Source organism: Candoia aspera, chromosome 2, assembly GCF_035149785.1.
Source record: "Candoia aspera isolate rCanAsp1 chromosome 2, rCanAsp1.hap2, whole genome shotgun sequence".
Lineage (NCBI taxonomy): Eukaryota > Metazoa > Chordata > Lepidosauria > Squamata > Boidae > Candoia > Candoia aspera.
This window is the reverse complement of record NC_086154.1, coordinates 66,910,422-66,924,586: the sequence shown is the minus strand read 5'-3', so window position 1 is coordinate 66,924,586 and position 14,165 is coordinate 66,910,422. Positions and strand designations below refer to the sequence as shown.

The 14,165-nt window shown below is 44.1% G+C and overlaps 1 protein-coding gene across 2 annotated transcripts in view; it reads right to left on the bottom strand.

Annotated features, from left to right (window-relative positions):
* Positions 1-14,165, bottom strand: part of RNF145 (ring finger protein 145) — an 80,417-nt gene that overhangs the window by 4,152 nt on the left and 62,100 nt on the right. For both annotated transcript variants that reach the window (XM_063292123.1, XM_063292124.1), the window contains 4 exons: positions 13,116-13,256; positions 11,734-11,916; positions 8,687-8,834; positions 7,352-7,708 (listed from right to left, as the gene is read on the bottom strand). In XM_063292123.1, the coding sequence (XP_063148193.1) occupies positions 7,352-7,708; positions 8,687-8,834; positions 11,734-11,916; positions 13,116-13,256 (829 nt within the window). The remainder of the gene's footprint in view (positions 1-7,351; positions 7,709-8,686; positions 8,835-11,733; positions 11,917-13,115; positions 13,257-14,165) is intronic.

The window sequence follows — 14,165 nt, the reverse complement described above, 5'->3', positions numbered from 1 at the left end:
AGGTAATTGGCCTTTTAATTTCTGGTCAGCTTGTTCTTCCAAGACAGCAGGAATAGGCTTGAGCGATTGAATGGATTCTGCAACTGTCATTGGCAAGAGGGCTAGAAACTAATAAGACTGGATAGCAAAAAACCAAAAACCCATAAATGAGATTTCAACTACAGAAGGCTATAGAAAAAGAACATGCCAGGACACACCTATCAGCATCTTATTTCTAGTAAGTATCCTATAACTGATTTCAATTGCCACCGTCAAAGAGAAGCCCTTAATACTAAGTTATTATTTTTTCACATCGTATCATATTGTTACATTTATAGCCCACCTTTACATTCCACCTTTCCCGAGAGCTTAAGATGGCTGATGCTGCATTTGCTCCTCCAATTTCTCCCTCTACAACCACCCTACTTGAGCTGAGTGTGTGACTGGCTCAAAGTCAGCGTCTGCAGGAGTTGTCCATTACACAACTCTAGCCTTTAAATTAATGTGATAATATAACTACTTCTCTCCAAAACGAAAAATGCAGATACTACCTCGGCAGCCAACCTTTCATTCTTTTTTATGCCAGCTGGTGAAAGGACTGGCTCGGTTAGCATTTTATGGGACAGCTGAGCTGTAGTTTGCTAGCAAAGTTGGTGCTTCTTTGCTTCTTCAACCTTGCACATAACAGGGTGATGGTCATGCAGTGGTAAGACGGCAGAGAGAACAGGAACCTTGGATGGTTTGTCTCATTTGCATGGCTGCATGATGTTTTTGATGGCACCTACTGTGACTGATGCCCCATTTGGACCTTCTTGGTTATTCTGGAGGCTGGAAGGGTAGGAGGAGCTGCTGCTGGGCCAAGCCAGCTATGTTCCTTCGCAGGTGGGGCGTTTATTGCACCCAGCCTGGTGCTGGCCGTGCTTGGGGTCTTTTACAATCCGGATCTCACCAGGGTCCCTCTTGCTATGTCTGCAACCTGGTTTGCTACCACCAACTCTACCTCTTTGGACTGCGTGAGCTTGTTGGCTGCTGCCAGGAATTGTTGAGCTACATTCTGGCCACTTTTTATCTGGAAGGCCTAGTGGGATTCTGGAACTTTGGAGGGAGAAGGGCACCACTTTGGCTTAATCCCATCTGCCGGTTAGGTGCCTGATTGTGGACTGGGGATTTTCCCACCGAGCACTGATTTCCTCCTCTGGGTGAGAGCGAGAGGGGGATTGGTTAGGTCAGTTGCATGGAAGGGAACCCCCTGGGTAAGAGCTGCAGGGAGGGGTTCCTGTGAGTTTGTGTCCATGTTTGTGGTTGGAGTGGGGGAGGTAAGTGCTGGACTCCCCAATGGCGCTGAGAGCCAATGAAGTTGAAGTGCCTTGGGGTGCCTGGCTCCCCGTCCCTGGGATGGATGAGATTGCCTTGGGAATTGAGGGGCCTGGATTGGGGGATGGTGCGGCCTTTGGGGGGGATGTGGGTGGGCCAAAATATTATGGTGGTGATGGGCATAGGGAGTTATAGTGGGAGACAGGATGTGGGCCGTTCTCAGGGAACACAGGACTGATGTCTTAAACCAGTTTGTGTTCCAGCTCCTGATCTCAGTCCCTGTACCTGGTCAGCAGATCTTCAGACACCCTGGCTTTCGGCGGCTGCTTCTAAATGCCAGGTCGGTCTGTAATAAGGCCTCCCTCATCTACAATTTAATTACTGATGAGAGGGCTGACCTGGCATGTATTACCAAGACCTGGCTGGGTTCAGAAGGGGTGGGGTGGCCCTTTCCAAGATATGCCCAGCTAGCTTTTGGGTGTGGCATTCGGGTGGGGGTGTGGCAATTATCATCCAGGAATTGCTCGAGACCTTCAGGGGCGCTACACCACAAGTCACCAGATGTGAGACCCTGTTCATTAAATTGGGCTCTAGGGATCAATTGGGATTGTTGCTGTTGTACCAGCCTCCCTATTGCATAGCAACCTCCCTGCCTGAGCTCCTTGACTCCATCCATGGATTGGCAGCGGTTCCCCAGACTTGAAGTCTTGGGGGACTTCAGTCTGCCTTCTCTGGGAGAGGGGTCTGAGGCAGCTCAGGAGTGGCCATGATGATGGCCATGGGCTTATCCCAGATGATGGCCATGGGCTTATCCCAGAGCCCAACATGGGTCAGTGGTCATACACCGTATCTGGTGTTCCTGTCAGAGCAGTGGCTGTGTGATCTGAAATTGGGGGAGCTTTTGGTGTCCCCCTTGTCATGGTCAGATCCCGCCCTGATTACCATGGGATTCTCTGGTGCCACCATCCACTGCAGGGAGACTAGACCTATTAGATCGGTCTGCCTTGGCAACTGATGGTCCCTGATGGGTTTCAGAGAGAGCTGGGAGTTATTCCTGCTGGTCTGCTGCATGGTTCATCTGAAGCCTCAGTTTCCACTTGGAATAAGAGGATCCCTGTGGTTCATGGAGGAGTTAATGCAGATGAAATGAGAGAAGAGACATATGGTGCATCACTGGCATTCTACAAGGATGAACTCTACTGGACATGGATTACAGCTGCTATTAAGGCCTATCTTGTGGTGGTAAGAGCAGCAAAGCATACTTCTCTGTCATTATTGCATCATGGATAGCAGTCCTCTGGCCCTCTTTTTGGGTGACGTGCCTGCTTGGGTAAAGGGGACTTGGAGAACCCCCTGCAGGGGCGTGGAAGAATTTGTTCAGCATCTGTCAGACAAAGTTGTTTGAATTCACTCACAGTTGGACACTGGCCTTGTTGCAGATCCGGAGGAGATGCCTGGGGTGGAGTCTTACCTGATTAACTGGTAACGATTTGAACCTGTTGGGCCTGATGAAGTGGACAGGATCCTTAGGACTGTGAGCTTAGCCACCTGCTCTTTAGATCCATGCCCCTCCTGGCTTGTTAAGGTGGCCTGGGGGGTGTCGCATGAGTGAGTTCTAGTGGTGGTAAATTCTTCTTTGAGTGAGGGGGTTGTTCCTGTCTTAAGGAGGCTTTGGTTCTCCCCTTCCTCAAGAAGCCATTGCTGGACCTCACAATACTGGACAATTTTCATCCAGTATCTAACCTCCCCTTTTGGGGAAAGTGGTTGTGAAGATGGTTGTGCAACAGCTTCAGAGGACCCTGGATGAAGCAGATTATCTGGATCCTTTTCAGTCAGGATTCAGACCCAAATATGGGATGGAAACAGCATTTGTCGCACTTTGGGATGATCTCTGGCATGGGCAGGATGGGGGTTGTGCATCCTTGCCGTACATGATCTCTCAGCAGCTTTCAATACCATCAACCATGGTATCCTTCTGGATCAACTCAGAGGACGGGGGATGGGTGGCACAGCATGCTGGTTCCCTCCTTTCTTCAGGGTCAATTCCAGTTGGTGGTGATTGGGGGGAGGAGAGATCCCGCCCTCGGCCCCTACTGTCTGGGGTGCTGCATGGTCAGTGCTCTCTCCACTCCTATTCAACATCTACATGAGGCTGCTGGGTGAGCTCATCCATCGTCATAGGGTGAGGTATCATCACTATGCTGATGATACTCAATTATACATCTGTGGCCTGGTGAATTAAGTGATGTTGTTGACGCCTGTCATGTTTCCCATTTCAATGTTCTGTTAACATTGTAACGTTTCACATGTCAAGTCATTTTCCGTGTCCATTCGCTTCGCTCATTCAGGGTTTTTCCATTCCTGCGCCCTCCTTTGTTTTGGAACTTTGGAATGTATGTTTGGGTTTGCGATCCTGTTCAAGGTTACTTTCCCAGGCGTGTGTAACGGTTTCTAGCACCTGGGAGGGGGTGCGTACTGACGGGTGCTTGGGGCGGGACTGGCTTGCAGGCAAGGCTTTTAAGTTTGTATTTGGCGCGCTTTTGCTCATTCTCAGCTTTCTCTGTATTTGCATACTATTCCTTCAATAAATCAGTTATCTTTAAGCCCGAGCTTGTGAGACTGAGTATTTGGGATTAGGCAACCATTACAACGCCTTATCCTGGTGCCTGGAGACCATGAGGGACCGGATGGGGAACAACAGGCTTCAACTGAACCCTGGCAAGACTGAGCTGATTTAGGTTTTGGGGCCTGCCAGTTCTAGGACTATACCATCTTTGGTGCTGGATGGGGTTGCACTGCCCCAAACACCGCCCCCCGCTGCAAATCTGGGGGTTCTCCTAGACTCACAACTTCTGCTTGAGGAGGTGACAGTCATGGCTAGGAGGGCTTTGTTCAATTTGGTACTGTGTGTCACTTGCATCTGTTTCTAGATTGAGAGGCTGTACTCAGTCACTCATGCCTAGTCACTTCCTGGTTGGACTACTATAATGCATTCTACATGTGGCTGCCCTTGAGGACTATATGGAAGCTTCAGCTGGTACAGAATGCAGTGGTGCGGCAGTTATGTGTATTTCTAGAAGAACACATTACACCTCTGCTCTGTGAGCTGCATTGGTTACCTGTCTGTTTCTACCTCTAATTCAAGGTGCTGGTTTTGACCTTTAAAGCCCTACATGGCATGGGGCTGGGTTATTTGAGGGACTGCCTCTTCCCCATTACATCTGCCCATCCCACCAGATCTAGGGAGCTTCACTTGGTGGGTCCCAGGCGATAGGTCTTTTCTGCTGTGGCCCCCGCTTTATGGAACATTCTTCCACGCGAAGTGAGACTGGCTTCATCCCTGTTAACTTCCTGGAAGTCCCTCAAGACCTGGTTGTATCATCAGGCGTGGGACCCCAGACTGGCAAAATATTGAGATGGCTCCAGTGTAATTAACACTTGCTCTTTGGAGTCCTTGGTGCTCTCTGAGTCTTGTTGGTTTCTTGCAGACGTTTCATTGCCAGACTAGGCAACATCTTCAGTGCAAAGAGGGAGTGGGCCTTGCTCTCAGTTTATATACTGTGGCTTGCCCTGCTTGTGTTGGTGGGGGTGTTGTTCTCTCCTTGGGAGTTCTTTGATTGGGCTGTTGTTTGCTCTTTGCCCAAGATATAGTCAGGACCAGAAATATTGGAACAAGGGTAACTGTCTTGGCATTTGGCCTCTGTACACCACCACACTGAAGCTGAAAGAAAACACACCCAGATGGGAGCGAAGTCAGGACTTTCAGCTGTTATTTCAAGGGGTTTGACAAAAGTGGGGCACTAACCATTCAGGAAATACAGCCAGTGGCATACACACACACCCATTGTTGGTGGCTTGTAAGTAATGGACCGAATGGCTGACAAGCAGCTGCATGGCCAGGTGTGGCCTGTTTCCTGGGTACCCCATGACCAAACAAGCAGATAAAAGGCCTGGAGGTGGTTCTGAGTGTTACATTTGCATTTGGTAGCTATTCACTGGAACTCTCAACATGAGGTCCAAAGAGGTGTCCGTGCGAATGAAAGAGGCCATCATTAGCTGAGAAAACAAAATAAACCCATCAGAGAGATAGCAAAAACATTGGGAGTGGCCAATACAATAGTTTGGAACATCTTGAAAAAGAAGGAATTAACTGGCAAGCTCAGCAACAGCAAAAGGCCTGGAAGACCACAGAAGACAACTAAATTGGATGACCACAGAATTCTGCTCATGGTGAAGAGGAACCCTTTCACAACATCTAGCCAGGTCAAGAACACTCTTGAGGAGGTAGGCATGTCATTGTCAACATCTACAGTCAAGAATTTATGAATGTAAACACAGAGGCTTCACAACAAGGAGCAAACTACTGGTAATGCTGAAGAACAGAAAGGCCAGATTAGACTTTGCCAGCAAACACCTTAAAAAGCCTGCCCAGTTCTGGAATAAGATTCTTTGGACTGATGAAACCAAGATTAACCTGCACCAGAATGATGGGAAGAGAAAACTATGGAGAAGGATGTCCTAACAAGCAGGAACCACGCTGAGACGAGGAATAGGTCTCTAGTGTTTTATTACTGCTACATTAGACAGAAAACCCTAACAAACGGAAGAAGCGTGGGAAAAACTCAGACAGATAAACCCCAAAAGTCAAGGTGGGTCTGATCTGTGTCTCTTTGAATGGCTGCTTAACTCCTCAGTACTACACATGCATTTTCCCCCCTGGATAGAGGCTCCCTCCTGCTCGCCATCAGTGCTCCTGACAAGGAAAGGAACAGCTCATGATTCAAAGCATACCACATCATCTGTCAAACATGGTGGAGGCAGTGTTATGGCATGGGCATGTGTGGCTGCCAACGGAACCAGGTCACTGGTGTTTATTGATGACCTGACTGCTGATAAAAGCAGCAGGATGAATTCTGAAGTGTGTAGGGCTATACTTTCTGCTCAGATTCAGCCAAAAGCTGCCAAACTGATAGGACGTCGCTTCATATTGCAGATAGATAATAACCCAAACATACAGCAAAAGCTACCCAAGAGTTTCTTAAAGCAAAGTGGGATGTTCTTCAATGGCCAAGTCAGTCACCTGATCTCAGCCCAATAGAGCATGCTTTTCACTTACTGAAGACAAGACTGGAGGCAGAAAAACCCACAAACAAGCAGCAGCTGAAGGCAGCTGCAGTAAAGGCCTGGCAAAGCATCTCGAGGGAGGAGACTCAGCATTTGGTCATGTCCATGGGTTCTAGACTTCAGGCAGTCATTGACTGCAAAGGATTTTCATCCAGGTATTAAAGACGATCCTTATGTGTGTAATGATGTTGGTTTGTTCCATTACTGATGAGCCACCAACAATGGGGGTGTGTGTATGCCACTGGCTGTACTTCCTGAATGGTTAGTGCCCCACTTTTGTCAAACCTCTTGAATTACAGCTGAAAGTCCTGACTTCGCTCCCATCTGGATGTATTTCCTTTCAACTTCAGTGTGGTGGTGTACAGAGGCCAAATGCCAAAACAGTTATCCTCGTTCCAATATTTCTGGTCCTGACTGTATACATTTATTTTTTTTTAGTTTTGTGCCTTTTATAGTTTTTAAAGATTATTATTATTATTTGTATATATTGTTTTTCGCTTTGTTGTACGCCACCTAGTCACTTGTCTGTGAGATGGGTTGCCATATAAATATGATGAAATAAATAAATAAGGGAATTTATTTGGAAATGCAAATAAATGCATTGCATTTGGATGTATATGCAAATGCATATGTAAATAAAATGCACTGCATTTGGAAATGCAGTGTCCCAATTCATACAACCTTCCACTTCTTCCTCTCTTCCTTTCCTTTCCTGTTTCAGCATCTGGAAGCGCTGATCCTATGTTCTGGTGCACAACCTGCTCCCGCCCCTTTGTCACACAGCTCTGACCCTTCCAACTTCTGTAAACAGTCAACTTCCCAACAAAGTTCATTTAGAATTCAATCAATCCCAAAGCTTCAGCCTTTTTAAAAACCACCACAAGGGGGAGCCAGAGCTACAGCCACACATGTTCAGCTTAATCACAGCACTTACCTGATAGCAGATGGCACAGATATCATTATGCTGTTCCAACTGGTCTTTGGTGGCAGTGGGCAGTGATTTAATTTTATTGACTGCATCTCTGCGGAGAAGAAAGCTTTTCCATCCCAACTGAGCCCGAAGCCACACATTATAGTATGAATGAATGAAAATGATCATTGAGCCCATCACAGTCCATTCTCCAAAGATAGTCTCTGACACACCGTAGGCCACAACACAAAGAGCCACAAGGAACTCCAGCAGCCGATAGGTGCCATTCACATAGTAAATAACATCATCCATGTTTTCTACCGGCTCTTTTCTGAACTCTTCCACCATGAATAAGACATAAACGAAGAGCGTCCCTAGGACCTGAAGGAGGAAAAATGGACCGTTTGATTAAAGCAGGCAAGTCACAAGGTGGCAGCTTTTCAGTTTTAGCTATATGGTTTTGGTAAATTACTAATTTTATAAATAAACTGCTGTTATTGCCATATGCTAAATTAAATCTTGTTTAACGAAGTTCGAATCCAGGGCTTTGCAAGCATGGCTGTGAGAAAGAGAAAAAAATGAGAGAAAGATGGTATTCCAGGGCTGAGAGCAGCTGTATCACTGGATACAATCCAAGATCTGATCACATGCTCAACACTGCAGTTGAAATCAAAGTGCTGGATTCTGTCCCATGTTTTGACACCATTTTATATTTATATTTCCTTGGTAACAGATATTTTATATATGGGTATAGATTTATCATGACACAGTTTAGTGATCTGTACAAAATAAGCCAATATGCTGTGCTTGGCCAGGAATAGAGAGGACTGTGAGCAGGGGGGTGCAGCTTCCATCAGCTCAAGAGCTACACCAGGATTTGTGTGCAATGTCAAGGGTCACACTCCAAAAATGGGCAGGACTTGGACACAGTCTGATTGGGAATCTTCTAAGGGAGATTCTTCCCAATGATTGGGAAGTTCTAAGGGAGAAAGGAATGCCTTAACACCCACAAAGCTTATGAGACCCATTTTTCCCCTTCCAAAAGCCCTAAGACCCCCCCAACACACATACACACACACAGCGTTTGGCCTCACCCATTCAAAGGGGCCAAAAAGGAAGGCTAGTGTAGGTCTATCTGTCTGTCTATCTATCTGGTTGCTAGGAGTCAAAAACAACTTGATGGCACGTAATCAAGGTAGGCAATCTTTGGGCTGCATATTTTGCATATCTGCTTTAAGAGAAAGAGGTGGAAAATGCTCCTTTACCTATTTCCATTCTGTTTTTTTCCAACAGCTTGCTCAGTGCTGCCCCTGACTGGCTGTTGTTCATCACAGGAACAAAGAGGCCCTTACAACTTACCTGGAGAGAGGTGAGAATGCTGCTGGAAATGATGATCAGTAACCAAAAGTCCATGTGGAAAAACTGACAGATCATGTAGGCCATGTAAGCTGGGAAAACCAGCAAGAACAAACACAGACTCACGGCACGAAAATGCTTCCAAAGGCTCCTATAAAAGGAAATTTCCCTTTAGAGCTGGCATAGACGTCAATACCAACATAGAAATGACTGGCTAGATTGCATGTGAGGACTGTGTTATGGTTTCCTATAACAACTTCCATTTCTTCTTTTTTCCAAAAAGGATGTAAATTGCACCCATCTGTGCCTCACAGTTCTCTCTGGATATAACTTAACAATTTGGTGACTACATTTGATGGGCATCTAGGAGTGACACCTGACCCTGGAGGGTTGTATCTGAATCATGGGCCTTTGACAGCCTTTCCTTAAGAGAACATTATTGCAACAAAAACCTTCTTTTAGAAATCAGTTTATGCTGACATGCTGCAAATTCATTGCTACAATTTCCTACTACCCTGTTGCTCTAAACTAAATAGCCACTCAATGGAACTGAGTAGAATTTTCTGAGGATATATGCCCTTTCAGCACTCAATAATTCTTCCTGATTTGGCTACTGTTAACTTTTTTTCTTTCAGGATCTCTAAAATTAAAAACAGATTTGTATTTGTCCAGGGCCCAATCTGTATGTTTCCATACAGATGAAAACAAATGTTTATTTTTCTTTAACATCACTAGTGGTTATTCCTGCCCTCCCTTTAATTGACAACAACCACAACAGCCAACTTGCCTGATAAGGATTTCTTGAAACACAACACTTGCATGCTATTTTGTAATCTTACACTGGTCAGATAAAAGGCATTGCATCAAATAAGATTTGGTGGAATTTCTGATTCAGTCTTGATTTCTAAACAAATAAAAGACTAATGCTCAGCAGAATCAGCAGTGCAAGTAAAAGATGACACAGGACAACAATAACAACAACCTGCCACAGAGACTACCACTAGTTAAACTCTGATGATGAAACACTGCTCAGAGGTCATCCAGCTATTTCTCTTGCTTGATGAGTGGCATACTCTGCCTCTACCGATCCTCACAATGCACAGAGAAGAATGTCTAATCTGGCTGACTTCTTCCTATTTTTTTTGGGAATGTGAGGTTTCCACCCACCTTCTTCTGGGGAGAGTAATGTTCAGACAGCATGTTACTGCTGTCCATACAAGTGAATGTGGAATTATCAGAGCACAAAACTGCTGAGGGAAGTCTGTATAACCTGTGTGTGTGTGTGTGTGTGTGAATGGTATTTTTACATATATTCTCTTCTATTGGAATGGCATCTTTGGAATGCAAACTGAATTGGGATTCTAACTACATTATCATATTACACTTGGGACAGCCAAAGTTATACAAGGCTTATCTGGCTTCTGCATGCATGTGGATGAAGGAAATCAAGTCCCAAGGTAACAGAATGAGGGAAATCGCATCAAACAGGAGGTGGTAGGGGATGCAAAAACAGAAGATTACACAATTAACACCAACAACACTAAACACTATGGTGATATAATTTTAATGTGGTCAGCCTTCCCTTTCATAGGATCTATCATTATTATGCAACAGCAGAATCATACTGCTTCTTACTCATGACCTAATTCAATTGAACTAAACTAATTACATGCTTCCGGTGTGTTATGAGGACTTGCATACTGTACTATCAATCATTCATGGTAGCTTCACGATGTAAGATTCAGAGCTGAATATTTAAGAATGTTAATCCACTGTAATTTTTTCCAGATCTCCTTCCTGCTATCTGGTCTGAAACTGGCAGATCAGAATTCCCGTGTGCCGGCATCAGTGTACAGAACCCAGCTAACTACTCTCCTGTGGTGCTGCTGTCCTCATTTCCCTTTGCTAAAAAAAATTAACGCTAACATGGTGCAAGCAACAGATGCCATTAACAGGTGACCTCTAGCATAGCAGGCCCAGTGGATATAAATAAACTTCCTCTTATTTACAGTCATTTCTGGCTATCCAGGAGAGGAAAACCGAAGTAGGGTACAAGACGAAAATCAGCATAAACCCAATTTCAGGATCAACTTCTGAGAAAAGCATATTTCTGGTGAAAACATGTTTCAGGTTTTTACGTTGAAGAGTCACTCTCTTCCCTTCCCTGGCCTTTGTTATGTATCCTGTATACCCTTCTTGCTATTGGACCAGTTTGTTCCATCTCCTCGCTCTTGTATTACTCACTGTGGAGCCTGAGCACTCCTCCTGTACAACAGGCATAGGGCCAGCCAGAAGAGAGATTGCACAACTTACCTGCACACTACTGTATCTCATCTCTGCAGATGCAAAGAACAGAAATCATCCAGACCAGTGTTTCTCAACCTTGGCAACTTGAAGATGTGTGGACTTCAGCTCCCAGAATTCCCCAGCCAGCATGGCTGGCTGGGGAATTCTGGGAGTTGAAGTCCACACATCTTCAAGCTGCCAAGGTTGAGAAACATTGATCCAGACAATGGCTGAACTTTCAAGGGCTCTTAAGCTCAGATGCGTCCTTCTCCCTTCACTATAGCTTACAGTAAACCATGGCTTGTCTTAACCTGGATTTATTTTAAAGTCATACTGGCCTTGACCTACATGAACCTAAGACATGAGCCATGCCTTGTAGACCTCAATGGCTGGATTCACGCAACATGTTAAACAAATCATTATTGCAGCCTACCAAAGTGTGTTAATCCAATCAGGCAGTAATTCTCTTTTCCTAGTTTCAGACAATCTTTTTGCCTCTTTTGTCCAAATCAGTAATGTATGGTTTGCATCTGTTCTGTAAACCACAGCAGAAAAAAAATACATAGCTTGTCCTTTTGAACTGTCTCAAAACGGTACATGAAGGAAAAGCACGTGAGCCTTGGGCTTCCTGAAGACTGGTTTTTGTTGTACCAAATCGTAATTAGACATCACACCTGAATCATGACATAAAACACTACTGGCTTTACATCCAGAACAAGGAGTATCAAGAGACAGTTGCCTATATTGAATGACATCTGACTTACTTGTCTCTTGAAGCTCCCAGAGCTAAGACAATGGGATCCGCGATCTCCAGCATGGATTGCAGGATGGATGCCACCACAATGAACAGAATAATACTGAGCAGGAAGGCCCGATGCACCACTTGCAATTCAATTAGTCCAGTCTGCACAGCCAGGATCAAAAGTGTGACTCCTTCTGTCATTCCCCTGTGTACATATATTTTTAAGGGAAATGAAAAAAGATCAAGAACAAAACTGTAGTTCTGATGGATCTGATGCAGTTTTAAAAGCATGTGACGAACATGCCACTATCTTCCTTAGGCTTCTGATGTGGCCAAATATCCCAGTCAAAGGGGGGTTTGCTCAACAACTGTCAACTGGAACTCTCAGAGAGAGATTTTATCTTGAATTTAACCTCTTTGTGAACTCGCTGGATAGACAGGCAAAGCGCCATCCTTTAATGTTAGCCATTCATCAATAAGTCAAATGAATAAATGCTGCCTGTCATCACCTCTCTACACCACAGCTCTATAATCTATAGATCTGTAATCTACTAGTAAGGTATAGTGGTGTGTCATTTAAATATACTTTATATGGTATTGTTTGAATGCATTTCTGTACATCACCTGCAAAATTTAAACACGGCAAGAAATATATAAGTATTTTCAGTAATTATAATGACAATGACATGGACCAGGATAGTTTTGTTCAAATGATCTTCACTTGAAACGCTCTCAAATCACTTCTGATTTCCTCTAACTTTGGCTCATTTTCAAGTCCTAATTGCCCATAGATTAATAAACTTTTTCTAGAGAACTCCTGACCAATGTTTTCATTTCTATTTTTAGGCTAGACCACTGCTGGCGAAAGGAAAAAGCTTTGTCTGCCATTGCCACTGCCTGCAATTGAAAGCAGGCTTTTAGGTTGAAATAAAGGGAAATGGTGATAGAAAGAAGACTATAGGTTCTGAATATTGCAGCGTTATCAGCATGTTTTAGTACACATTGTGGAACGAAAAAACTAAGAAAAATGCAAGGAACACTTAGTAGAACTATAGATCAAGGTGGCAAGCAGATGCCAATCCTACCTGAGGTAGCAAAGATGCTGCACTTTAGAATGTAAGGTCGTAAGAAGAGACTCAGGGACCTTTGTATTCTGTCCAGGTCCAGAGGGATTTAAAGAAGCCTTCCCTAATCCAGCAATATGAGCATACTAGTTGGACATAAGGGAAGTTGTAGTTCTACTCATTAGAAAATATGTATTTTGGTATCTAAATAATATCTGAAGGCATTTTGTGGAGTTCATTTTAAAGAGACTACACTGTGCAATACGTCTACTCTGCCTTGGGATAATAAACATGGGAAAAGCCCTTAAAGGGTTAGATGGACCGTTATTTGGGCACTTACCGATTCATAGCTGGATCATTCATGAATGCTCGGTAGCCTTGCAGGTAAAACTTGCAGAGTGTTAGTACGCCAAGGGCCACAAAAGAGACAGTAAACACCAATCCCAGCAGGGAGTAAGGAGTGCTGCAGCATTCTGCAATACTGGAGAGGAGACCATACTACAACATTAGAATCACATAAAGTTCTTAACACAGACAAGAATCAGGCATATAACACGTGGTTCTTGCAAGGCAATGCACAAATGAAAAGTCACACACGCCTGGCTGCAACATCTTTCAAAAGGAGATACTGTTGGACAGTATGTATTCAAAGAGAGGACTATGTGCAAGAGAAGAGTTTAATGAAAAATCATTGTTTGGTGACCCCAAAATGCATTCAATTTTTTTCAATGATACTTCAGTTCAGAGTTATTCCTAAAGATGCAAAATTCAACAGATGGACTTTGGAACACCGTTTCCCGTTTGGCCAAGCATTCGAAAGACATGGGTAATAGTTGTTAGGACACTCAAATATAATGGATATAGTTTCTAGGACTATTTCATAGGCATTTTCTCTATACAATTACAGGATTTTGTGGGTCCAAGGATCACATTCTATAAACCACAGATGACTATAAAGGAAGAAATCATATTGTCACACAGACTCTAAATCTCTTTTGATGGGTGACCCCCATAATCAGAATTATTGGCTTCCACTTATTTCTAGTATTCGAACTATTTCATCTGGCTTATTGTAACAAAAGCAAACTCAGTATCTTCACTGGAGGAAATTCATGTGAATCATCCCTATTCCTCTTCCAGTGTTTCATTACTATGTTGTTCAATAACACTTTATTCAATTATATTGAGAGTTTTGAGGACAGTGTTAAAAAAAGAGCAATTTTTCAAATTCTCTAATCAGGAAGATTGGTTTATCTAATACATTTTCTAGAGAGAGCTCAAAACACACAAGACTGTACAAGGCCCTAAGGGACCATAACATTTAGATCAAATAAATTAGAGAGCAAAAGAAGCTCATCCATTGGGAAAGATTACAGACCTCAACTGAGCT